The sequence below is a fragment of the Xenopus tropicalis genome, chromosome 5 (assembly GCF_000004195.4).
Source record: "Xenopus tropicalis strain Nigerian chromosome 5, UCB_Xtro_10.0, whole genome shotgun sequence".
Lineage (NCBI taxonomy): Eukaryota > Metazoa > Chordata > Amphibia > Anura > Pipidae > Xenopus > Xenopus tropicalis.
This window is the reverse complement of record NC_030681.2, coordinates 131,531,056-131,556,752: the sequence shown is the minus strand read 5'-3', so window position 1 is coordinate 131,556,752 and position 25,697 is coordinate 131,531,056. Positions and strand designations below refer to the sequence as shown.

Sequence of the window (25,697 nt, the reverse complement as noted above, 5' to 3'; positions counted from 1 at the left end):
GCCCTAAATGCACAGGGGAAAAAAGTGATTTTTCTGATATTGACTATGCGTCAAAAGAGATCATGTAGAAGCCAATGGCAGGTGTCCCTGGTCTGTGTCATATATAATAATAAAGCAGCTTATTGTTTACACACACATATACACAGCACTGCAGGCTGTTTTGCATTAGGGGTTTGTGCCGCTCAGCCTTAGATGCATTGCCAGTCACCCTCCTGCAATTTACATATACAAATCTTACTTTAATAGCCAGATACAGGTGTAACAACAGAGTGTATAAGAGACTTCCTCCATAGGAGTAACAGTGACACATCAATTGCAGCAATATTACAGACCTCTGCATGTGTACAGGCACATAGACTCCTGTATGTTGGATTCACAGACACTTCTCTATGTCTCTCAGTCAGAGCTCTCCTGTAGACTGATGAGCCAGGCTTTCGGGCTTCTTGATTGGCAGCTGAGTCTAATCAGACCCACCAGGTCAGCCTGTAGCATTTAACCCTTTTACTGCTAATGACAACGTGCACCATACGTTGTTTGGCAGATAAAGATACTTTCTGCAGAAACATTTTCTAGCGATGATAGCCCCCTGGGCAACGAGCCAGGGGGGCTTTCATGTCGGCCCTGCAATGCAATTGTCGCAGGGCCAACCCACAAGTAGAAGATGCGATCGCATCACGTCTGCTGCTTCCCCCCAGCGCCGGCCGACTGACTTCCTTCAACATGGAGAATCAGGACTGCCGCACCAGTACCAGGCAAGCTTCAGGACAGGTTAGGGTGAATTATTTTGCATTTATACACACTTACACACATTTACACACACATACAGCACACAAAGAAAAAAAGAATCTGTTCTTTCCAGAAATGTGTAATTTTCTGGGATAAACCTTCTGTTAGTGGAATTTTTGGCCTTGAAATCTAAAGTATGCAGCTTTCTGGAGCAGTGCTTTGGAAATTTGGTAATGTACTGCTGGGCGTTTTTGACCTATACAAGTGAGAAATCTCCATAAAACTATTTATATTTGGTATTGGCACGTTCAGGAGACATGGGACTTTCCAAATCAGTTGTATTATTGTGCATATTGTGTTACAGAGTTGGAATTACACCAACATTCTACCATATTTTGAAAGCTTAGGTTGTCCTGAAAAAAACAATATATTGTTTTCCTGGTTAAACTAAAAGTCCCCCAGAGGAAAGGCCCCTAAAGTGAAACAAAATGTTCAAAAACTGTCTGGCAATACAAGTTCCGCTTTGACCAAAACAGCTGGCAGTGAAAGGGTTAATCTGCTATAGCCAGTCCATGTTTTCCTAAGCAATGGCCATATATTCTGTTATTGATTAGCTTGCATACATGTAGAGAGTGACTACAATGTTATTGCACAAACAGTAGCACAGGTTTTTGTTGCTAAGACATTTATTTATAAGTTAGACAAAAAGCCATTGTAGTTTTATGGGATTGTGCAAGTGGTTTTCTATCAGGAAAGATGGACAGGTGGGGATTAAAATTTAGATCTCAGTCAAGAATGGTTGGGCTACTCCCACTGCTCTCTGCTCAGAGCACAAGCTGCCTGTCAGTACTGAGCCAAGTTAAGCAGATTCCCATTCATGATAGTTCCCCTTTAATTAAATGCTAAATTAGTTTGTTTGAAGTATAAAATAAAAAAAAAGAATAAATCTGCCCCTTTAAGGGGTTATTTATCAATGTTCATATTTTTTTTTCTCTGTTGTTCAAATTTTGGTTTATTTGAGCTTAAAAATCATGAATTTGATTAATGTTTTAAAAACCTGAATTTTTGATATTTATTAATTTAGTCAACTTGAGTTTTCAGGTTTTTTTTTTTTAGCTTCTTAAACCATTAAAAAATTATAAATAAAATACAAAATTGAGGTATTTGAGTTTTTTCTTTCACAAACAAAAACATATTTATGTACATGAAATTAAAAATCAGAAACATGAGATATAGGTATTTCAACAGAAAACAGTCAAAGTGTCAGCCAATATTATAAGCAATAGAATACGGTATCTCCCAATCACAAAATCCTATATGCTCTGCCCAACTGATAGACAATAACTGGACCTATCTTAAAGAGAATACGCTGCCATATTAAACAAAAACATGCGATCTCTCCTTCCTCTAATCTAGAGCAAAAGCAGCGACTAAACTGTTAACATTTAGAAAATGCCTTTGGACCAGCAAATTTGATAAAATGTTCTCAAAATAAGTGATCCCCTCTAAACTGTTTTCATTAAGGATATAGATAATGCTCACCCGCTAGACAAGAATTTCTTCCTATAGTTCTGAGTTTGAGTTATGACAATGTAGTGAGAGAAGGCAGACAGGCAAGGGAATTACTGAGCTAAACATCAGTACAATTTAAGGACACAGAACTCAAAAGTTAGACAGGCCAGGCCATACAAGGTAAGACAAACAACCTAAATGCAGTATCAATGGATTATTCATAAAACAGGGTCAGACAAGCCAATAATCAAACACTAAAAGCTCCAACTACAATTTACAGGTTTGGGCACCCCCTGGGCCCACCAACAAAAATGTTTTTATTTGCATTCTCGCTTCTCCCACATGATATAGTGGTTGATCCACGTTGTGATGCAAAATCTGTTTCCCCCTCTTGGCTCCTGGCTTGTGTGGTCATCTTCTGCTATAGTTGGATCAAAAACTCCAGTCCCTAGGTGACCTTACCAGGAGGTCTAATACTTTTTTAGGTTAAAAAGCAAGAAATATTGCTTCCAATGGGAGTAAAGCAGAGGGCAGAAAAGATGCCACGAGGGACTGTTAAAGCTTTGGAGAGTCCTTCTAATAGGACATGCCCAGGGAAAATGTGTTTATACTAGAAACCAAGTAAGTACACTTTCTACCGAAAACAAAATGAGACTTGGCTTGAACTGATGGAATCCGGTGCCCCATCCATGTATCCTCCTGGTCCACGAGTGTCTGGTGGCAATAGGGTACAGCCTTTGTAGTTTTGCAGATGGGTGAGGGAGGTGGAAGTTAGTACCTTAGCAAGGTATTGCGTTAGTAGCTGAAATCCGGTGGTCTCCATTTCCATTTGTTCTTGGTCCCCAGTGTGAGGAAATATATATTTGGATGGAGACAAAATTCTACCTGCCTCCTTCACAAAGTCTTTCCTAAAAAGGTTGAATTTTTAAAAGAAAACAAGCTGCCCCATAGCTGCTGGCAGGGTGTACACAATAGCTTGCCTTAAATAACTTCAGGGAACCTGACAGTTTGTTACATGCAGCAATCTGAAATTGTGAAAGCAGAAATTTATTGTGTCTGTCATTGGTACTGTCACTGATTTTACAGCTTTGAAGCGTTGCTGTATTGTGTTTGTCATCATCAAGGGGACTGGTGTGCCTTAGTGGCTGGTTTGCATGTGTGATGACACAGTCCTGACGTCTGTTAGAAGTGTAGTGGATTCTCCCTCCAAACCTGAGCTCTGCGGAGTACAGTATAGACAAGAAGGTAATGCTCTATAACATTTTTTCCTATATCATATGTATTTTATTAAATGAGCTTTAGGAGATGTCTCAACCTTTCTTTCTTCCTGCAAATTGATAGTTTATATTTTAAAGTAATCTAGAATTCTATATTCTGACTACTTACAGCCAAAAGATGTGTCATGTTCTAAGCTTTGCAAAATATTAATAATGTGTTAGCCCAGTGTTAGCCAGTCTTGGCAATTCTTGGTTTTGTTCTTTCTACAGGGTGCTAGGGGGTTCCCAGGACTTCTGGGTTATGTTTTCTAACAGCAAGTAAATGCAATTGTTGTTGTGGCCAGGCTTCATGTGTAGTACACATACAGTATGTCCGTCTGATGTTTACAATGTGTTTATTATTTAAGCGGTGTGTATTTCACTATAATTCTTAGAACTGACAATATTCATGCTAAAATGTGTTTCACTATACAGTACTCATACATTATCACTATGTTAAGCACATTAAGACATTTTGTATGTTAAGCTACTAAACATGCACTCCCCTTAAACAAAACAGAGATTGTTTATCCGTATATTGCAATATATTCAATCTGGCCAACTACAGCAAATTCATCTCCGGTCTGGCCAGTACTACATTCACCTTCATAAAGAATTCTACTACAGGTATAGGACCTGTTATCCAGAATGCTCAGGACCTAGAGTTTTCTGGATAAGGGATCTTTCTGTAATTTGGATCTCCATAATTTAAATCTGCTAAAAATCATTTCAATATTGAATAAACCCAATAGGGCTGTACTGCCTCCAATAAGAATTAATTATATCTTAGTTGGGATCAAGTACAGGTACTGTTTTATTATTACAGAGAAGAGGGAATCATTTAACCATTAAATAAACCCAATAGGGCTGTTCTGCCCCCAATAAGGGGTAATTATATCTTAGTTGGGATCAAGTACAGGTACTGTTTTATTATTACAGAGAAAAGGGAATCATTTAACCATTAACCTTTTTAGTGCCATAGGACGTAGATTCTACGTCCTAGGTACCAAGGGACCAAAGTGCCATAGAACGTAGAATCTACGTCCTACAGCACTAACGGGTTTACAAGCGCTGCGCTCGCTTTTAAAGCAGCGCAGCGCTTGTAAAGCCTGCACAACCCCCTAGGCAACGAGCATAAGAGGTCATACTCACCGATCCGGGTCCCCCAGCGCCGCCGATCCGGGTCCTCAGCCAATGACAGCAGTGGACACGCATTGATGACGTGTCCACTGCTGTCCCTTTAATTGTCGCCGCCCCCGCCGTCGCCTCTTCACTCTGCTGCCACGTGAGACTGCTGGAGCCCCCCTGCTGCCTTCCTGCTGCCTTCCTGCCAGATTGGTCGCCCTGATCGCCTGCCTGCATTGTGTAAGCTGAACTACAACTCTCTAACCACTGTTTATTTTGCTTATTTCTATCTCAACTGTCTAAAATTTTTTTTTTTTTTTTTTTTCTATTTCTTCTTCTATCTTTGTCATTATTACACTTTTGTACACATACACACTTATTTACAACTTTCCCAAGCACACACAGACACTTACACACACACTTACACTTTTTTTTTTTTTTTTTTTTCTTTCTTTCTTTTCTTTTCTTTCTTTCTTTGCTTTCTCTGGCAGTCTTTTTTTTTTACTAAAACTTTATTTCTGATCTTGCTCTATAATTATCTGATTTATTTGGTTGCATTTTAGTGTTTTTTTTGCATTTTCATAATTGATTTCTGTTTTTGAATTATTCTATTGCACTGTAACTTTTTTATTGCTATTGGGTGCTGAATTTGCAGTGACGTTGGTGGATCCAGGGCTCTGACCACCGATTTCATTGCAATAATTGTTCTTCTGTTGGTTTGAGCGGTTTTTATTTGAATTTACTGATTTTATGGTGTTTTATCTTTGCATTGTTCTTTATTGTGTATTTAGTGCCCTAAAAAGGTTGCTTTTGCAGTGACATTGGTGGATCCAGGGCTCTGATCACCGATTTCATTGCAATTATTGTTCTTTGATTGCTTTTAGTGGTTTTATTCCATTTTAACTTCATTTGATTTCAGTTGTTCTAGAAAGGTCCAGAGGTGCTAAGATTGTTCTGGTAGTTTCTATTGCCAAGGGTTAGGCTGATGCCACACATGGCGTAGGGCTGATTTTTTCAGCAAGTGGAAAAACGCTTGCCGAAAATTCAGCCCTACGCCTGCTACTTGTGCCTGCACCCGAATGAATGGAATACGCTCGGGTGCAGGCACATGTAGCCGATATACGCATGAAAACGCGAGACTTTGCATTCTCACGCGTTTTCATGCGTATATCGGCTACATGTGCCTGCACCCGAGCGTATTCCATTCATTCGGGTGCAGGCAAAAAAAAAAGGGGTGCATAGAGTGCAGCCCCAATATTATGCATTTTCAGGTTTGGCGGCCATGTACTTATGTGCATATGGGGTATCGTTTTATTCAGGGGAACTTGCAGATTTATGGTTAGTAAGTTTTTGGTAGTTGCCATGGAGATTTTGGGGAGAAATCTAGGTTTGTATCTGGTTTTTCCTTGATTTCTGACCAAAGCGTGACTTCTGCAAGGGACTGCGGCCACAATTTTCCATGTAGAAAGAGAAGAGTGGTGTCTCTGAATAGCTGAAGGTGTGCACTTTTTGGAAATATATAGTTTGCGGGGGTTATTTCACAGGTATGGGGGTGTTTAGACTAAATAACTGCAGGTAGAGCAAAGCCCCCCGTTATGCATTGCCCCTGTTAGGGGGCATTTGGTGGCCACGTCTTTATGTGCACCCATACATATGGGGTATCGTTTTATTCAGGGGAACTTGCAAATTGAGGTTTAGTAAGTTTTTGGTAGTTGCCATGGAGATTTTGGGGAGAAATCTAGGTTTTTTATCTGGTTTTTCCTTGATTTCTGACCAAAATCTAGGTTTGTATCTGGTTTTTCCTTGATTTCTGACCAAAGCGCTGACTTCTGCAAGGGACTGCGGCCACAATTTTCCATGTAGAAAGAGAAGAGTGGTGTCTCTGAATAGCTGAAGGTGTGCACTTTTCGTAAATATATAGATTGTGGGGGTTATTTCACAGGTAGGGGGGGTTAACACTGAAAAACTGCAGGTAGTGCACATAGAGCGCAGCCCCCAAAATTTCAACTGAAATTGCCCTTATGCATTGCCCCTGTTTTGGGGCATTTGGTGGCCACGTCTTTATGTGCACCCATACATATGGGGTATCGTTTTATTCAGGGGAACTTGCAAATTGAGGTTTAGTAAGTTTTTGGTAGTTGCCATGGAGATTTTGGGGAGAAATCTAGGTTTTTTATCTGGTTTTTCCTTGATTTCTGACCAATGCGCTGACTTCTGCAAGGGACTGCGGCCACAATTTTCCATGTAGAAAGAGAAGAGTGGTGTCTCTGAATAGCTGAAGGTGTGCACTTTTCGTAAATATATGATTGTGGGGGTTATTTCACAGGTAGGGGGGGTTAACACTGAAAAACTGCAGGTAGAGCAAAGCCCCCCCTTATGCATTGCCCCTGTTTGGGGGCATTTGGTGGCCACGTCTTTATGTGCACCCATACATATGGGGTATCGTTTTATTCAGGGGAACTTGCAAATTGAGGTTTAGTAAGTTTTTGGTAGTTGCCATGGAGATTTTGGGGAGAAATCTAGGTTTTTTTATCTGGTTTTTCCTTGATTTCTGACCAAAATCTAGGTTTGTATCTGGTTTTTCCTTGATTTCTGACCAAAGCGCTGACTTCTGCAAGGGACTGCGGCCACAATTTTCCATGTAGAAAGAGAAGAGTGGTGTCTCTGAATAGCTGAAGGTGTGCACTTTTTGGAAATATATAGTTTGCGGGGGTTATTTCACAGGTATGGGGGTGTTTAGACTAAATAACTGCAGGTAGAGCAAAGCCCCCCGTTATGCATTGCCCCTGTTAGGGGGCATTTGGTGGCCACGTCTTTATGTGCACCCATACATATGGGGTATCGTTTTATTCAGGGGAACTTGCAAATTGAGGTTTAGTAAGTTTTTGGTAGTTGCCATGGAGATTTTGGGGAGAAATCTAGGTTTTTTTATCTGGTTTTTCCTTGATTTCTGACCAAAATCTAGGTTTGTATCTGGTTTTTCCTTGATTTCTGACCAAAGCGCTGACTTCTGCAAGGGACTGCGGCCACAATTTTCCATGTAGAAAGAGAAGAGTGGTGTCTCTGAATAGCTGAAGGTGTGCACTTTTCGTAAATATATAGATTGTGGGGGTTATTTCACAGGTAGGGGGGGTTAACACTGAAAAACTGCAGGTAGTGCACATAGAGCGCAACCCCCAAAATTTCAACTGAAATTGCCCTTATGCATTGCCCCTGTTTTGGGGCATTTGGTGGCCACGTCTTTATGTGCACCCATACATATGGGGTATCGTTTTATTCAGGGGAACTTGCAGATTAATGGTTAGTAAGTTTTTGGTAGTTGCCATGGAGATTTTGGGGAGAAATCTAGGTTTGTATCTGGTTTTTCCTTGATTTCTGACCAAAGCGCTGACTTCTGCAAGGGACTGTGGCCACAATTTTCCATGTAGAAAGAGAAGAGTGGTGTCTCTGAATAGCTGAAGGTGTGCACTTTTTGGAAATATATAGTTTGTGGGGGTTATTTCACAGGTATGGGGGTGTTTAGACTAAATAACTGCAGGTAGAGCACAGCCCCCCCCTTATGCATTGCCCCTGTTTGGGGGCATTTGGTGGACACGTCTTTATGTGTACCCATACATATGGGGTATCGTTTTATTCAGGGGAACTTGCAGATTGATGTTTAGTAAGTTTTTGGTAGTTGCCATGGAGATTTTGGGGAGAAATCTAGGTTTGTATCTGGTTTTTCCTTGATTTCTGAACGATGCGCTTACTTCTGCAAGGGACTGCGGCCACAATTTTCCATGTAGAAAGAGGAGAGTGGTGTCTCTGAATAGCTGAAGGTGTGCACTTTTCAGAAATATATAGTTTGTGGGGGTTATTTTACAGGTAGGGGGGGTTAACACTGAAAAACTGCAGGAAGTGCACATAGAGCACAGCCCCCAAAATTTCAACTGAAATTGCCCTTATGCATTGCCCCTGTTTTGGGGCATTTGGTGGCCACGTCTTTATGTGTACCCATACATATGGGGTATCGTTTTATTCAGGGGAACTTGCAGATTGATGTTTAGTAAGTTTTTGGTAGTTGCCATGGAGATTTTGGGGAGAAATCTAGGTTTGTATCTGGTTTTTCCTTGATTTCTGACCAATGCGCTGACTTCTGCAAGGGACTGTGGCCACAATTTTCCATGTAGAAAGAGAAGAGTGGTGTCTCTGAATAGCTGAAGGTGTGCACTTTTTGGAAATATATAGTTTGCGGGGGTTATTTTACAGGTAGGGGGGGTTAACACTGAAAAACTGCAGGAAGTGCACATAGAGCGCAGCCCCCAAAATTTCAACTGAAATTGCCCTTATGCATTGCCCCTGTTTTGGGGCATTTGGTGGCCACGTCTTTATGTGTACCCATACATATGGGGTATCGTTTTATTCAGGGGAACTTGCAGATTGATGTTTAGTAAGTTTTTGGTAGTTGCCATGGAGATTTTGGGGAGAAATCTAGGTTTGTGTCTGTTTTTTCCTTGATTTCTGACCAATGCGCTGACTTCTGCAAGGGACTGTGGCCACAATTTTCCATGTAGAAAGAGGAGAGTGGTGTCTCTGAATAGCTGAAGGTGTGCACTTTTCAGAAATATATAGTTTGTGGGGGTTATTTTACAGGTAGGGGGGGGTTAACACTGAAAAACTGCAGGAAGTGCACATAGAGCGCAGCCCCCAAAATTTCAACTGAAATTGCCCTTATGCATTGCCCCTGTTTTGGGGCATTTGGTGGCCACGTCTTTATGTGTACCCATACATATGGGGTATCGTTTTATTCAGGGGAACTTGCAGATTGATGTTTAGTAAGTTTTTGGTAGTTGCCATGGAGATTTTGGGGAGAAATCTAGGTTTGTATCTGGTTTTTCCTTGATTTCTGACCAATGCGCTAACTTCTGCAAGGGACTGCGGCCACAATTTTCCATGTAGAAAGAGGAGAGTGGTGTCTCTGAATAGCTGAAGGTGTACACTTTTCAGAAATATATAGTTTGTGGGGGTTATTTTACAGGTAGGGGGGGTTAACACTGAAAAACTGCAGGAAGTGCACATAGAGCGCAGCCCCCAAAATATCAACTGAAATTGCCCTTATGCATTGCCCCTGTTTTGGGGCATTTGGTGGCCACGTCTTTATGTGCACCCATACATATGGGGTATTGTTTTATTCAGGGGAACTTGCAGATTGATGTTTAGTAAGTTTTTGGTAGTTGCCATGGAGATTTTGGGGAGAAATCTAGGTTTTTTATCAGTTTTTTCCTCGATTTCTGACCAAAGCGCTGACTTCTGCAAGGGACTGCGGCCACAATTTTCTATGTAGAAAGAGAAGAGTGGTGTCTCTGAATAGCTGAAGGTGTGCACTTTTCAGAAATATATAGTTTGTGGGGGTTATTTCACAAGTAGGGGGGGTTAACACTGAAAAACTGCAGGTAGTGCACATAGAGCACAGCACCCACATTTTTAGCTGTAATTGCCCTTGTGCATTGCCCCTGCTTTGGAGTGTTTGGTGCCCATGTCTTTATGTGCACCCATACATATGGGGCATCATTTTATTCAGTAGAAATTTGTCTTTCAAATTTGCCTTTGTTAGAAAATTTTTATGAGATTTTTTTTTGTCAAATCCACATTTGATCATGCGTCCAAGTTTACGTTTTAGAAAAAAAAAAAAATGTCAAAAAAACTTCCAAATTTCACAATGCACTGACAAAAGGTATTTGGCTTTTTAGTGAAAACTACATTGCACCTAGAAACCTGAAGGTCTGTAGTTTCTAAAGATACCAAACATGAGGGGATATTTTAGATTTACATATAAGTTATGCTGCATCAACTGTTACAAGCGCTTTTCCGCTTTGTTCTGGTGTGATATTGTACTAAGTATTGCTTTAGTTTGGGGGTTACTTCTGGACAGGAACTGTGGGGTACCACCACATATTTGGTATCGTTGGACTTGGGAGTATCAGGGCTTTTACAAACAACAAAAAAAAGTTTGTAAAATTAACTTTTCTATGGAAAAAAAACTCAAAATATACAGAAATTTTTCATAATTTTTTTTTTTTTTTACATAATTCACCCAAAATACACATCATATCTCCAGAAAAGTTATAAAATTTGGTATGTATGTCGAAGCCCAATTAGTGACGAAAAAAACGATATATAATTTCCCTAGTTTCATGGAGGTTTTCCTACCAAAAAACATTGTTAAAGTGAATGAGTACAAAATGCTTAAAAAACGTCTGGCACTGGGGGGAACCGAAATGACGAATTCGGCTGGCACTTAAAGGGTTAAATAAACCCAATAGGGCTGTTCTGCCCCAATAAGGGGTAATTATATCTTAGTTGGGATCAAGTACAGGTACTGTTTTATTATTACAGAGAAAAGGGAATCATTTAACCATTAAATAAACCCAATAGGGCTGTTCTGCCCCCAATAAGGGGTAATTATAACTTAGTTGGAATCAAGTACAAGGCACTGTTTTATTATTACAGATAAAAAGGAAATTATTTTTAAAAATTAGAATAATTTGCTTATAATGGAGTCTATGGGAGATGGCCTTTCCGTAATTCAGAACTTTCTGGATAATGGGTTTCCGGATAAGAGATCCCATCCCTGTACTTTATAATATATTTTACACAGAAACTGAGGTTTACCTACTATTTGCTTTCTAGGGTTAAAAGTCCCAACCCTTTAACCTTGACCAGTTTGAATGTAATGCAATATACAGAATGGACAAATAGTGTATTTTTGTTTAAATAGAAGGGTATTCTTTAATATCTTTATTCACAATATGTCCTTAATTTAATAATGGATGAATGCAGAGAATCTCTTTTCTTTGTATGTATTTCCTGGTCACACCCATGACTAATTGTTCAGTAGTGAGCACAGTCTTTCCTTTTTGCTATAGTTTATATGGATTAGTGGCCAATTTCATGTAGCTCACATCACATCTTTCCAACTACAGTTAGCTGATCCCAGTGAGGCCAATGAATAAGGCAACCATTTGGGAGTTTTTACTGTGAAAAGCAAGTTGCAGGTAATACATATAATAATATAATAAAATAGCTGAATTCAGTGGAAAAGTGAGTGTAGGACTGAACAGACCAGGGATTACTTTGATGTTGTATCATATTTGCCATAGTTTTCCTTTTCTGTATATACTCCACATAAGTACATTCCTATCCCTTCTGCAGTGGCAGAGTTACCTGATTTTGCCTACTGTCACCCAGTAGTATTCTCACGATTTTTTCCTGTCCTCTGAAGTTTGCGGCAAATTTCATACAAAGCATTTGTGCATGGGCAGGTAGCATATTTTCGGCTTCACGTGGGCATTTGCAAATGTGCATGACGTCCCTTGTGGTAGCGTGTGTATATGCATGACGTTACTTCCAGGCACAAGGAAAACATTTTCTGGGTTTGTGTGTGTCGAGGGTGTTGAAGCCTATAACAATGATGACGCTAAGGGGGCACGGTGTTTTATAAAGCTTTGGGGAGGGTCCTTCTGATGGGGGCATGGGGTTTTGATTTTCAGGTTTCTACATGTCAGATACATATTTTGGGGGGCTTTACACCACATAAAATAAAGTCAAATTGTAGCCGTCGATAAGTTCCATGACCATTTATATGTACTGTTTAGATTTTGGGGACTTGACATGCCAAATACTTTGGTAACGTGATGCATACTGGGCATAAAGTGTTCAGCAGACCCATGACATTCATATTTATAATCTTGAGACCTAATACCTTGAATGATAAGATGCTGTAAAACATAAAGTTGAAGTGATTTTAAAGCTTGGTAGTTTGGAGTAGAAATATGTCTTGACCTGTTTTTGGAAGACTTTTTTTTTTCTCAAATCAGCTGTATTTATGCACATAAAATAACATTCTGATTTATATCCATCTAATATAAAAAAATTATATACATACAAGAAACAACACCATTTGCAATAAACAATTAATTATATATTCAGCTGCAGTTATATTGCTCTGTAACACTAAAAGCTTAGTTAATGATCCATTATCTAAAATTAAAATTACTTCAGCCAATTTTTTTTATTCACATGCAAATGGAAATCACCTGTACCCCCATCAATACCTGAATGGGAATCTATGCTACAAGTCCTAAGAATAATGGATGAATCTGTTGCTTATAAAAAAGGAAAACACTTTATTATTTGGAGACCATGGGTAGAATATATTGTAACCAAAAGAAAAGGAACCAGCAATTATAATAAATAATAAATATACTACTCCAGCAGATATTTTTATAAATGAAAGTATCTTTACTTCAATGCAAATAATACATTGTGCACTATATTAATTGAATTATAAACAATAAGCCCTGCAATGAACAACTGAATAGTGATGAGTGAAGGCATGGAGTTTGGCAGGCATGGAGTTGCAGGGAATTTCCGTATTTCGCCACTGGTGAATTGTTTTGCAAAATGTTTTTGCCGCACATCAAACTGGGCACGGTCGCATCAAAAAAGGGTGGGCAACAAAAAAAAAAGACGCGGGTGACAAAAAATTGCGCGACAAATGCATTTCGTGAATTTTATGGTGAAGCCAAACGGGACAGATTCGCTCATCACTACAACTGAAGGCTTTTATAAAATGTCTCTGTACTAGTTTAAAATAATTGTTGCAACTAAAGATTCTAATAGGACACCAGGGCATCTGTTTAACCTTCACCGCTGCCCTGGTGTCCAACTGGGTGCGTGCCACATGGTGCTTTGATTCTGTGTTTCTCCCTGTGCTGTGGGGCTGGGGCATTGCACCTGAGCCACCGATAAGGAGCAGTGAGGGACCTGACTCTTAAGATTTTTTTAAAGGTTATGTGGGCAATTAAATGGAGTAAACAACATTTCTAGTGAAAGGCTTGGGGCATGGGCACCACAGCCCTCTATTTAATCTGATGAGCTTGTCTCCGTATTTATAAATTGTTTAAAATTGTAACTGGTAGCCAACAAGTTCCTTATATATATATATATATATATATATATATATATATATATATATATATATATATATATATATATATATATATATATATATATATATATATATATATATATATAGGCAGTTTTAACCTAAGATCCTTATGGTATAGTAGTGTCTAGTAGTCTTCTGAATTACCCATAGACTCCATTTTATCAAATAATTCACATTTTAAAAAAAATAATTCCTTTTTCTCTCTAATAATTAAACAGTAGCTTGTACATGATTCTAACTAAGATATAATTAATTCTTATAAGAGCTAAAAAAATCCAGGTGTGTCCTGAAGATGGCTTGAGTCTAACCTGCAACATTGAATTAAACACCATTTTGTTGCCTCATACAAGTCCTCTGAGTGCTGTTTGTTTGTGCTTACTATATAAATAATGTTGTAAGTTGTTATAAGGTTGTGGATTTTTTGAGATTTATTGTACAAACAGCTAAAAATCAGAATGATGGGCCAATGTCCCTTTCCTTTCCTGAAAGATCCTTCTTTTGCCTCAAAACTTTAGAGGTTTTGGTTTCTGAACGACAATTCGGGGCGACAATTTGAAAGTCACAGTTTCTGCGACTTTTTCATGCACTGACATTTTCAATTTGGATTTTTAAGTAAATGTCAGACATTCATGGAAATGAGTCGAATTTTAAAAAGAAAATTTCATAAATCCGCCCCTAAGTGCAAAATGATGCTGACACTTAAGAGTTAAAAAAAAAAGTGTTATGTACCACGTCTACACCGTGAAAAATTTTATGATTATCCGGATGATTTTAAACTAAATGTGTTTAAGTTTTTGTTTTGCATTCCATTAAAGGACACATAACGTGTCCACTACACTACCAATAACAGAAGAAATATGACCTTTAATAAATGGCACTACAGTTGAAACACTCAACAGAGATTATTTGCCAATTTACAATTTACAATTTTAAACAAGACACATTTCTCCAGGTTCAGGCTGACAAACTGCTATTATAAACAGAGGGCAGTCACTCTTGCATCCCATTATCTATGCCACCTTCTCAGTGCTAATAATCCACATACAGGTATGGGATCCCTTATCCGGAAACCTGTTATCCAGAAAGCTCCGAATTACGGAATGCCCGTCTCCCATAGACTCCATTTTAATCAAATAATTCAGAATTTTAAAACTGATTTCCCAACTAAGATATAATTAATCCTTATTGGATGCAAAACAATCCTATTGGATTTAATTGCAGTTTTATTGATTCTTTGGTAGACTTAAGGTATGGAGATCCAAATTACGGAAAGACCCCTTATCCGGAATACCCTTGGTCCCGAGCATTCTGGATAACGGGTCCTATACCTGTACTGTATTTTATTTCTTCATGGCAAAAAGTCTCCCTACTACAACTGTATGGGGAGAATACACTGATACAGCTTCACAGAGAATTTACTCCAAGAGAAAATTCGGCACATTTCTCTCACTAAAGGGTACTTGCAATTATTAGGAAACATGAGATGTGTTGGGGAACCAAACCTGGAGAACTGAAGTTAGAAAATATTCCCCATTGTGCAAAGAGGTTTGCCAAGGGCTTGAAGGTGAATAGACACACATTTACATATGTATTTTATTATGTTGGGCTGGATTTCAGCTGATTCTTCCACGTTTTCTTCTTCTTCTTAGCATGAATAGAATGAAAATAAAAAGAACATGAAAAACCATGCATTTTTCATGGTTTTGTTTTTTCCACAACTCTTAAATTGATTGGCAAATGAAGAAAACCCCTGAAAATGTCTAAAACTAAAATGAAATAAAGATTTCACAATTTGTCTAATGAGCTGTTTATTGACTTCTACATGACCTTGACAGTTTTTAGATGGAGAAGTTTTGTATTAGTGTTTTTGTGGTTTTCATGCTTAATAAATCACAGGAAAATCATAATTTTGAGTTTTAGCCCAAAAAACATGAATTGTGGAGAGAGAAATACAAACATGAGTAAATGCCCCCTGAGGGATGAAAGTTAGTGGGTAGAGAAGGCATTTCTGGATTTAGCTACTATAGGAGTTTGTTGGACCAACTTGAAGCAGCGCAAGTAGAATTTGGGAATCTGGTGTTTCGTAATTCTGTTTTCTACTGTGAGACCCAAACGCCTGTTTTTCAGGGCTATGTGTGTTTTAATCCCTTGTGGGTGCATACTCTCTGTTTAATTTTTTAAATTAATTTGTTTAGTGTAGTACTAGGTAAATTTCAAATTGTTATTTGTGCTAGTCAGGTTTACTTAGGGAAACTATTCCCCTTTCCCTTTCTAATACAAATTCACCCCAATTTTTAAATTAATTTGGTTTACTTCTTCTTTTGTGTAGTGGGCATACTGTTTCAGTATGAGAGGCTGAAGAAAAGGGGGTAAAAAAGATGGATGGGGTTGTGGGGCTGATTGTGGGTATATAGCTTGTGAAATGTCCAGCCCACGTGGTGCGGCCATTGTAGACCATGTCACTCAATGTATGTAGCAGGCATTTGTTCACAGTGGGCATCTTGCAGGACTGTGCTAGGTCTATAGGTCTTTGCTGCAAGTTATTGGATGCGTCACCAGTGCCACCTCTGCTGTCTAAACTACCATGTTTTTGCAGGAGGAGACCCCACTTCTGTTTGGGCCAACCGTCCCAAGACTGGGGGCATAAGCATGAGGGGGAACTGGGTTTTTACACCCAAGATCATTTTTGATAAGCAGAAAGGGATAGGGATATTGTGAGGAGGAGGGGTAAGTGGCTCACACCGGTACAGGAGCAGTAGGAGATGTCTTCAAGGTCTCTGAATTGCAAAGCAGCAGGCTACTTAGCCTGTTACACAGATCAGAATGCTGTGTGTGGGCACCACTTGTGATGCAGGGGAGAATGATAATGACAGAGATAGACCCTGGGTGCCAGCAGAGGAGGATAAAAATAGAAGCAGTTTAGGAGTGGAACTGTGTGTTGCTGCTCAATCTGATGATAATAAGTTGGCCCCACACAGATAGGAAACCTGCTCCACCACTGAAAGGGGGGAAGGGGGCACCTGTATGTCTGGGCACCATCATGATGGCCTGCACCTCAGTTGTATTGGCCATTTAGATGACTAGTGATAAGCAAATCTGTCCCTTTTTGCTTCGTCATAAAATTCATGAAACAGTGAAAAATCTGCGAAATGTATTTGTTGCGTGACTTTTTTGTTGTCTGCATCTTTTTTTGTTGCCCACGTCTTATTTTTTGTGACCACGCACAATTTGACCAACCGCAACTTTTTTTGACGTGCAACAAATTTTTCCGCAACAAATTTCCATGGAAGTTTCACAAAACAATTCGCCAATGGCGAAATGAGGAAATTCGCTGAAAATCCATGCATGGCGAGAAAAGATTTGCTCATCACTATACAGTAGATGAACAGTCAGTCATGGTGTGCAGTATCTGTCTTAAAGAATACTGTACATAGGGGGCAGCCAGTGTTTCATATAGAAACTAAGAAACTACAGGCTTAAAACCTATTTTACCAGAAGGGGCTGTGCCAAAAGGTTATGAACCTGCCCCCTCCCCCCCAGTGACACATATCACTCAGTTTTTCCTTGGAGAAAAGCTGCATCTAAAGTTACTGTACCTTTAGATATTCAGCCCTTTGGCTATTGCCAGTAATACGGAACTTACTCTACCGTTAATGTGTAAACAGGAATCTGTACAAGGGATGCCACGTGAACGGTAAGGAAAATGTGGCACAGAACTTATTTATTTTTTATTAGTAATTTTTTTTTCATGCCCTGAGCACTGGCCCAGGGAAAAATCTAAATATTAGACCAATATTTATACCATCACAGAATGACATTGGGGAAGTGACAAGGCACATAATATACATGACTTTTGTCTTCCTCCTATTCCTCATGCAAGTGGTGCCAGCTCCCCATTCCACGGAGCAAGGAAAGAGGATTTAGAGGTTCACAGCTGGAGGTGGCCAATGTTCAGCTCTGCCTCTTCTGCTGCCTACTCTGCCCTGAGCTGTGTCCCCTCTGCTCCCTGTCTGGCCAGATTTCCCTCCCCAGTTTCTTGTCCACAAGGCACCTCTCAACCCCAGCCACCCCCATGTGCAGATGCTCAGTGGGCACCTGGTAAAGCTGCTGGTAGTGCTCTTGCCCTATCAGCTGGTTGATGCAACTCCCTTTCGCCAGCTGATTGCTTACTGTCCCGAGCAGAACCCCAGCCACCATTGCTTTGCCAGGAAGTAAGTCCCTGCCCATCACTAGCAGGTGGTGGATACTGTGTCCCTGTCACTAGATGTTGGTGGCAATGTGCACGGCACTACTTCCATGTGGACCAGCATGCACAGGTCGGGTGGTATATTTTATTTCTTCCCATTGAATCTCTCTGCTATACTACCCTTCTCCTCTGACCCACCCACTGTCAGGAGTTGCTGGGTTTTGAACCTATGACTGCAGGTTGTTTGGACTGTGTTTGACAGGTGTCAATGATCTTGTTACCAAGGCACTTTATAAGCCAGTGTTTTCTTGCCAGTTATTGTTGGATCATTGATTCATATCTGTGTCCTAGCCATTTGTGCCCGAGTTCCTGCTTGTTCCTCAGTTCTGTTAGTTTCTTGTTCCTACTACCCATCTGATCTCCTGGTTTTGATGCCCTGGCCAAGGACTTGTATTGTTTGCCGCCTGCCAAGACCCCTTGCCTGTTATACAGACTTGCTTCAGCTTGCAGCCTGCCCCAGACCTCTGGCTTGTTATACAGACTATCTTCAGGTTGTATCCTCTATTCTATTACTCGGATTTGGTTTTCATTTGTCTTCTGTTTCATCTTAGTCACCTATCTAAGTTTCTTATTAAACCAAATTCTGAGTGCACTACGTATTTTTCTGGTTCTTTTAAACACAAAACATGGAAACATCACATTACCAAGCACTTAAGCTCCTACCTTCCAGCCACTCACCTAGGGCCTAGCCTGACACCCACAGAGTGAGTTACTGCCGAGCCCCCCCCCCCCCCGAAGTATCCCTGCAGCTATGCTTCAGTGCAGTCCAGATATAAAGTAATGATGGAGAAGTTGTCCCATGTTGGGAAGAAAGTGGCAACATGGGAAAAGGAGGTTCCCTAACAATGTAGGGCAATGTATTTGCTATTGCAGGGCTAAAAACACATTAAACACAATGTCATTTTGCTTCGAATTGACTTTAATACATTTTATCAAATTTTCAGTTTTGTGAATTTTTATACAAAACACCCTTTGTTCATTCATTACTTGGTTGGATTTAAATTTTGTGAAATATTGACTTGCAATATGAAAGTTGTCAGGAAAGTAAATCAACTGAGTGGTTAACATCTGTACTGAATGGTTGCATGTTATATCAGCTTTGGGCATTATAAGTGCTAAAAAAACTGAAAACTATAAAAACAACCCCAAAAGACAAGGACAAGAAGAAGATAGAGCTTTAGAAAACAATGACAGCTGTGTTTCACAAACATACGGAAAAAGGAATTAAGGAAAAAGTTCAAGATTTTCAGTAGATCCTATATCAAACACCTTCCTACCAATAGTGACATCCAGAATTTAATTTTTGTAAGAGTCGACTACAACCTTTCTATATAAAATGAAGGAACTGCACATTGCTTATAAGGGCTGATTAGAAAATAGAAATATATTTCCAAACCATGCTAAAAAACATAGGACAGTATTTTAACAAACAGAAAAACAGATTAAAGCACTTCAAATAAAACCAGAGGCCATAGAAAATTGGCACCGTAGGAGTAACCAAGGGTGTGATGTGTTCAGGGAATTAAACACCATAGTAGAATTTAAAGAAATCTTGATATTCAAAAGAATTTACAATCCAAAGAGTAATAAACCCTAGAAATACAACAGATTCATATCAACATTTCAAGATTTTGAGACATATTTATTAGGATTTTTATAAATGTATTCTAATTAAATGTCACGCTTTAAAACCATTTACTGATGCATTTGCCTTCAAAGCCACAAATCCAACTGACCCTGAGTTGTTCTGCTAGAAGATGGAACTACCAAAGATACAACTTTGGTAAAGCGGAATCTATGGATATACCCAATATTCAAGATACAGAGCCTAGGACATCAATTACTAAAAAGACATAAGGCTTTTCCAAGAATAAAAATGCAGCCTTTATGAACAAATATGAGATTCACCATTATGACTGAAGGTCTGACATAGTGGTACTGCTTGTTATTATTCTTAGAGAAAATGTTTTATAAATTGTTTATTTCAGGCATAATTGAAACCTCACCAATATTCTGAAACTACTAAAAGAAACCACTATAACATGTATATGTAGCAGGGCCAGTGATAAGAAGAACAGGCATTTGCCTGGGAAGCAAAGGGGTGGGGGGGCACATACCTCTCCTGTCTGCCCACCTCTAGTTTGGCTTTCTGTAACTCTGGCTGAGGGATTGGCAGGATTTGAGCTTGATGGTAATGGATGTGGAGGGGGTTGATGACCTTGCCAATTGGGCAGCACTACTGAATATAATAATAAGCAATTCACTGTGTTTTATATACCAATGAAACAGTGTCATAATTGTACAAGAGCAATTTATTTGTTAAACTTTTTAAGTGTGTAGTTGAATACATGTTTACTAAATGAGAAGACTATAGTGGCATTTACTATCCTATAAGAGTGCCCCCCTTAGTTTTCATGCATGGAGCACTTTTTCATGGGGAAACTGACTTACCGCATGCTTCCCACTCCAGCCCCTCATGCATACATGAACACAGGCAGAACAGTATTCATGGGAGCAGCCATAGATATATGTGAAATGGAGCACAGAATTTTGACAACTGGAATTCAAGGTTCAGACAGTGCTGGACTGGGGCCCATAGGGGCTCCTACTTCAAACCAGCCAAAAATTCCTTATTTGGGCTTGAGCAGCTCCATATATAATTGTATCATGCAAATCATATGAAAAGAAACATTTCATGCATTTGATGTATTATGAAACTCTGATTCTATTATTTTTCTTTTCAGTTGGATTGCCATATACGCAACGATGGTCCCAAAGGCAAAGATTATTGCATTTTTGCTATGTGTGCTGGCTGTTGGACTTCTTTATAGGATCACTATTAAAGAGAACACATTCAACCTCAAAGCATTATTTTTCCCTTCACGTTATTATCCAGATGACCTTTTGTCTGCAGGAAATGGCATCATGTTTGTAGAGACCACAGACAGGATGGAGCCACCTCACCTAGTGCTGTGTTCAATTGAATCAGCAGCTCGTGCTTACCCTGATAGACCTGTGGTTTACTTCATGAAAGGTTTAGCAGAGATAAACTCAGACATAGTACGGATGAGTTACCCAACACTTTTATCTTATGATAATATCTACTTTTTCCCTCTCAGAATGAATGTATTACTTAACAATACTCCACTTATGCCCTGGTATGAAAAGGTATGTATCATTATATTCATTTCTGTAACACAAAGTACCTAAAACGTATATAAATGCAGAGTGGTTACACAATATATCAATTAAATAAACCAGAAAGTTTCACTGCCACTGCCTACCGATGAGCAATTCTCCTGCCATCTCATTAAATTTCCCTTTGCTACAATCTGGCCTTCCTTCCACTTAGCTGCCACATATTTCTCTCAGCTATGTGCCCGGGCCCATGGGGGAGAAACAGCGCTGGGGCCCACCTGGTCTTCTACTGCTTTCCCAGCGGGCCGGTTCAACACTGTTTTTTTACAAATTCCAACGTTTAGTTGAGCACTATCTCCTATCTAAATCCTTACTCCATAATGCAAATCACAAGCAGGAAGGAATGAGTGGGCCAATTATACACTGGGAGAATTAGCAAGTATGTTAGTTCTAGTGCAGAAAAGTAATAAATGATTACATTGGAAATTGTTGTTTTCTTTTTAACTAACTCAAGGTATTAGTAACTCTCCTGAAAAATACTGATGGTTAATAAATCAGCACAGAAAACAAACAAGGATCGGGGGTTAGCGAACTCAAAGTTAGCATGCCTATGAAGTATTCAGTGGCAGTATAGATTGTCAGACACAGGTCACGAGGATCCCCCCCACAGCAATCCCAGAAGGCAGTACAAAATTAAAGAGATTCTATCATAATTAGCGATGAGCCAATTTTTTCACCAGGCATGGATTCACAGCAAATGTCTGCATTTTGCCATTGGCGAATTGTTTTGCGAAAATCCGCCATGGAAAAACTTGTTGTGCACCAAAAATAGCCGCAGTCGCGTCAAAATGGGAGTGATTACGGCAAAAAAGACGCACACGACAAAAAAAAATTTACACGATAAACACGTTTCGCAGATTTTTCACTGTTTCACAAAATTTCCTAGAATTTTGCAAATTTTTCAGTGAAGCAAAACAGGACAAATTTTTATTAATGATAATTAATAAAAATTAACAATAATAATAAAATTGTAGCCTCACAGATTAAAATCTAGAAAGAGGCAGAAGAGAAAGGCAAATAATTTGAAAACTATAAAAAAAATAACAAAAAACAGTTGCTAGGAATAGGGCATTCTATAACATACTAAAAGTTAACTTTAACACCTTACGCGTTTCATTCTCTCCATACAAAATGGCCCCTTGTTAACAAAAAGGTTTTTAGACCTTTTGCACTTAGCCATGTGGTGACCCCTTCTTACCGCATGAGGATCAATCAAGGCAGCCAAAGCACCAACCACTGTGCAACTGAGTTCTATATTGCTTCTGAAACTGGCTGGAACAATGAGGTTCTAGTATTGGCATTCTAATAACATCAAATTAACTTAGTATCCAGAGACTTGTTCAAACAGGTGGAGGGCTCAATTGGTTGCAGCATTAAACTTTATTCCCACCTCCATGAGCGTCGGGCTGGGAAGGATCATGGTCAGCGATTTCAAACTATACTGGCACCACGATTCCAAATGCCCATGATTCTGCCATACACCAAACCTTGTTCCACTGCATCTAAAGAAAAGGAAAGAAAAGGAAAGCTTTGTAGACCCTTTGCAGGTTTTTATCTATATTGTAGTGTTAAAACTTAATTTGCAATAATCATCCTTAGAATTTGGGAAACACCATAGATTTTTAGGCAGATACATGTGGGTGGTATTGAACCCTCAAAGAGTTACGCACTGCCCCCTTTCCAGGCCAAGCTGGCCTCAAAATTAATAGCAAGTGTTTATTGATTTGGGAGCTGCATGCAACTTTTGTCAGCCAAGAGGAAGTAGCCCTTCAGCCTATGTCTTCTTTATTATGTATCTTTGCTATTGATAGCAGACCATTAACTTTAGGCATCATTTCTGAATCTACAAGAGAATTGCCCTTGGTGGCAGGGTCCCTTCAAAATGAGAGAATGTAGTTCCTTACTTTTTAAGGTCCCTCAACCCCGGTGGTGGTGGGTTTACCATGACTTCAACTTCACAATCCCCCTATAAATGTGTTTTTAAGTCAGGTTTCATCCTATAGCCCATTTTGCTCTATAAACTGCCTGTATCTTTGAACTGCTGCTTTCACATTGCCTCCATGAATCTTTGTACCATGCCAGCTGTTTGCAAAGACATTTCCAATGTATTCGGCAAAAGAGATCCTTCTGCCTGATATTCTATGTGACAGGGTAAACCATTACCATATACTGTAAGTCTTTAAAATCTAATAGAATCCTCTTTATGGGCTATATAATGTCAAGTGCTAGAATTGAAATGGACCCCTTCTTATTTATACAAAACTAAAATATGCCCATGTCCTCCTAATAGTCCCAGTTAGAATTGTATAGCTCCACCTCATGGCTAATCCCGTCAAATTCCAAGCCTGTCATAGGCCCTTACTATGTTCTACGGCACTGATCCCCAACCACTGGCTCATGAGTAACATGTTGCGCACCAGCCCTTTGTTGTTGCTCATAGTGGCCTCTAATTAGGTAGCCATTTTAAAATTTATGGCTTGAAGGCAAGTTTTGGAAGCATTGGAACCCAGTTTTACTAAATTTTTGCCAATCCCAATTTGAATAGTGGAAACACAAGAAATTAACTTTTGGACAAATGTTCTTGATGCCCAGGGGTGCATATTCTATAGAGGTATTATTAGAAATCCTCTATTATTAGAAATCTCCCCTCTAATGAACGGTTTCAAGCTAATTGCAAATTATGCACTTTATTTCCAATTGTTGATCCACATCAATTTCCCACTAATATCCCCTCTAATGTATTTGTACAGAGTAATCATGTGCCCTCCCAAGCACCTCTTTTCCAGAGAAAACAACCCCAACCCTGACAGTCTAACCTCATAGTTTAAATCTTCCATCCCCTTTACCAGTTTAGTTGCACGTCTCTGCACTCTCTCCAGCTCATTAATATCCTTCTAAAGGACTGGAGCCCAAAACTGCACTGCATACTCAAGGTGAGGCCTTACCAGGGACCTATAAAGGGGCAAAATTATGTTTTTATCCCTCGAGTCAATAACGGCACCACATTAGCAATTAGCCAGTCTCTCAGCACCATGCCAGACCTCAAGAAATCCTGAAAGATTATGCACTTTGGTAGAAATAATATAAATGCAAGTTATACACTAAATGGTAGTGTGTTTGGGGGATCCTTAATTGAGAAGGATCTGGGGATTTTTTGTAGATAACAAATTGTCTAATTCAGGCAGTGTCATTCAGTGGCTACCAAAGCAAATGAAATGATATCTTGCATACAAAAGGGTATTAACTCAAGGGATAAAAACATAATTTTGCCTCTTTATAGGTCCCTGGTAAGGCCTCACCTTGAGTATGCAGTGCAGTTTTGGGCTCCAGTCCTTAAGAAGGATATTAATGAGCTGGAGAGAGTGCAGAGACTGCAACTAAACTGGTAATACTACATATCATTCTGAAATGAGATCCTTTTGAAACTTTGAGGGTGCAGTTCCAAAGGGGATATCTAGACCCCAACAAAAGCTACTTAACTGTGTTTTTGTTGTACATGTAAATAATAAGATATGGTATATCATAATGAACAGTTGTAAAATCTATGATGTATCTAGGACAGTTTTGCTAGGCTTTATACTCAATATTGAGATATAATGAACTGTTAAATGTAACCTTATTATAGTGATAAAAAACTGAACACTTTTGGAAAATGAATAACTTAATGAAACAAAAAATATATATATGCAGTACATATACAGTTACTGCAGTTGCTTTGAAATTCTGCAAAATACCAAACTGTGTAATAATAATGTAAAAATAAAAGAATAATAATTGCTCCATTTGAACTGGTTAACTATTTTCATTTTCTTTGTAGGTTAATCCTAAGACTGAAAGATACTGGAACCATGTGAGCTCAGATGCATGCAGGTTGGCCTTGATTTATAAATACGGTGGCATTTATATGGACACTGATATTATAACATTTCGCCCAATTCCAGAAAAAAACTTTCTAGCTGCTGAGACATCTCAGATGACTGGCAGTGCTGTACTTGCATTTGCTCCTAAACACACAATCGTCTGGCAGTTCATGGAAGACTTTGTCAATGGTTATGATGGGACTGTATGGGGACAGCAAGGGCCGTTACTCTACAATCGAATTCTTAACAGATTATATTGTAAAGTACCTCCATTTAAAGGCCAAGAAGATATAATGTGTGGAACAATCTTATTTTTAAATATGGAACGATTTTTTCCAGTGCCAGGTATGCAATGGGAAACGTTCTTTCAAGTTTGTGAAAAGCTTCCAACGTTCAATAACTCATATGCTTTGCATCTCTTTAATTACGCCAATAGTAATCAACGCAAGGTGATGGTTCCGGGAAGCAACACAATGGTGGAGCATCTTTACAAAAAGTACTGCCCTATTACATATCATGCTGTTTTGAAGGGAAAACCTACCTACCTTAAATATATGCCTATTGACAAAGAGAAATGATTCATTTATTTCTTTTAATCCAATGAAGCCGTTTGATTTTTGTTCTTGTATAAAGATTCTGGCAATCAGGGCATAGAAAGCATAAATTGGAAACTGATTGTTGTAATGTCTCAGCTTACCAAAAGTTTATGTGGCAAAACAGGTTCCTTATGATTTTCAGGCTAAAGTATATAGTTGATCAACTATAATAAAATAATATAAACATCC

The 25,697-nt window shown here is 39.2% G+C and overlaps 1 protein-coding gene across 2 annotated transcripts; it reads left to right on the top strand.

Moving 5' to 3' along the window:
- The first annotated feature begins 517 nt into the window (after positions 1-517).
- LOC100495967 (alpha-1,4-N-acetylglucosaminyltransferase) lies at positions 518-25,697 on the top strand. Of its 2 annotated transcripts, XM_004910456.4 has the most exons (4): positions 518-768; positions 3,325-3,483; positions 20,599-21,022; positions 24,870-25,697. In XM_004910456.4, the coding sequence occupies exons 3-4, from the start codon at positions 20,621-20,623 to the stop codon at positions 25,488-25,490; spliced, it is 1,023 nt and encodes a 340-aa protein (XP_004910513.1). In that variant the 5' UTR covers positions 518-768; positions 3,325-3,483; positions 20,599-20,620; the 3' UTR covers positions 25,491-25,697. The 2 variants fall into 2 exon arrangements, with proteins under 2 accessions (XP_004910513.1, XP_002935130.1); XM_002935084.5 differs by lacking the exon at positions 3,325-3,483.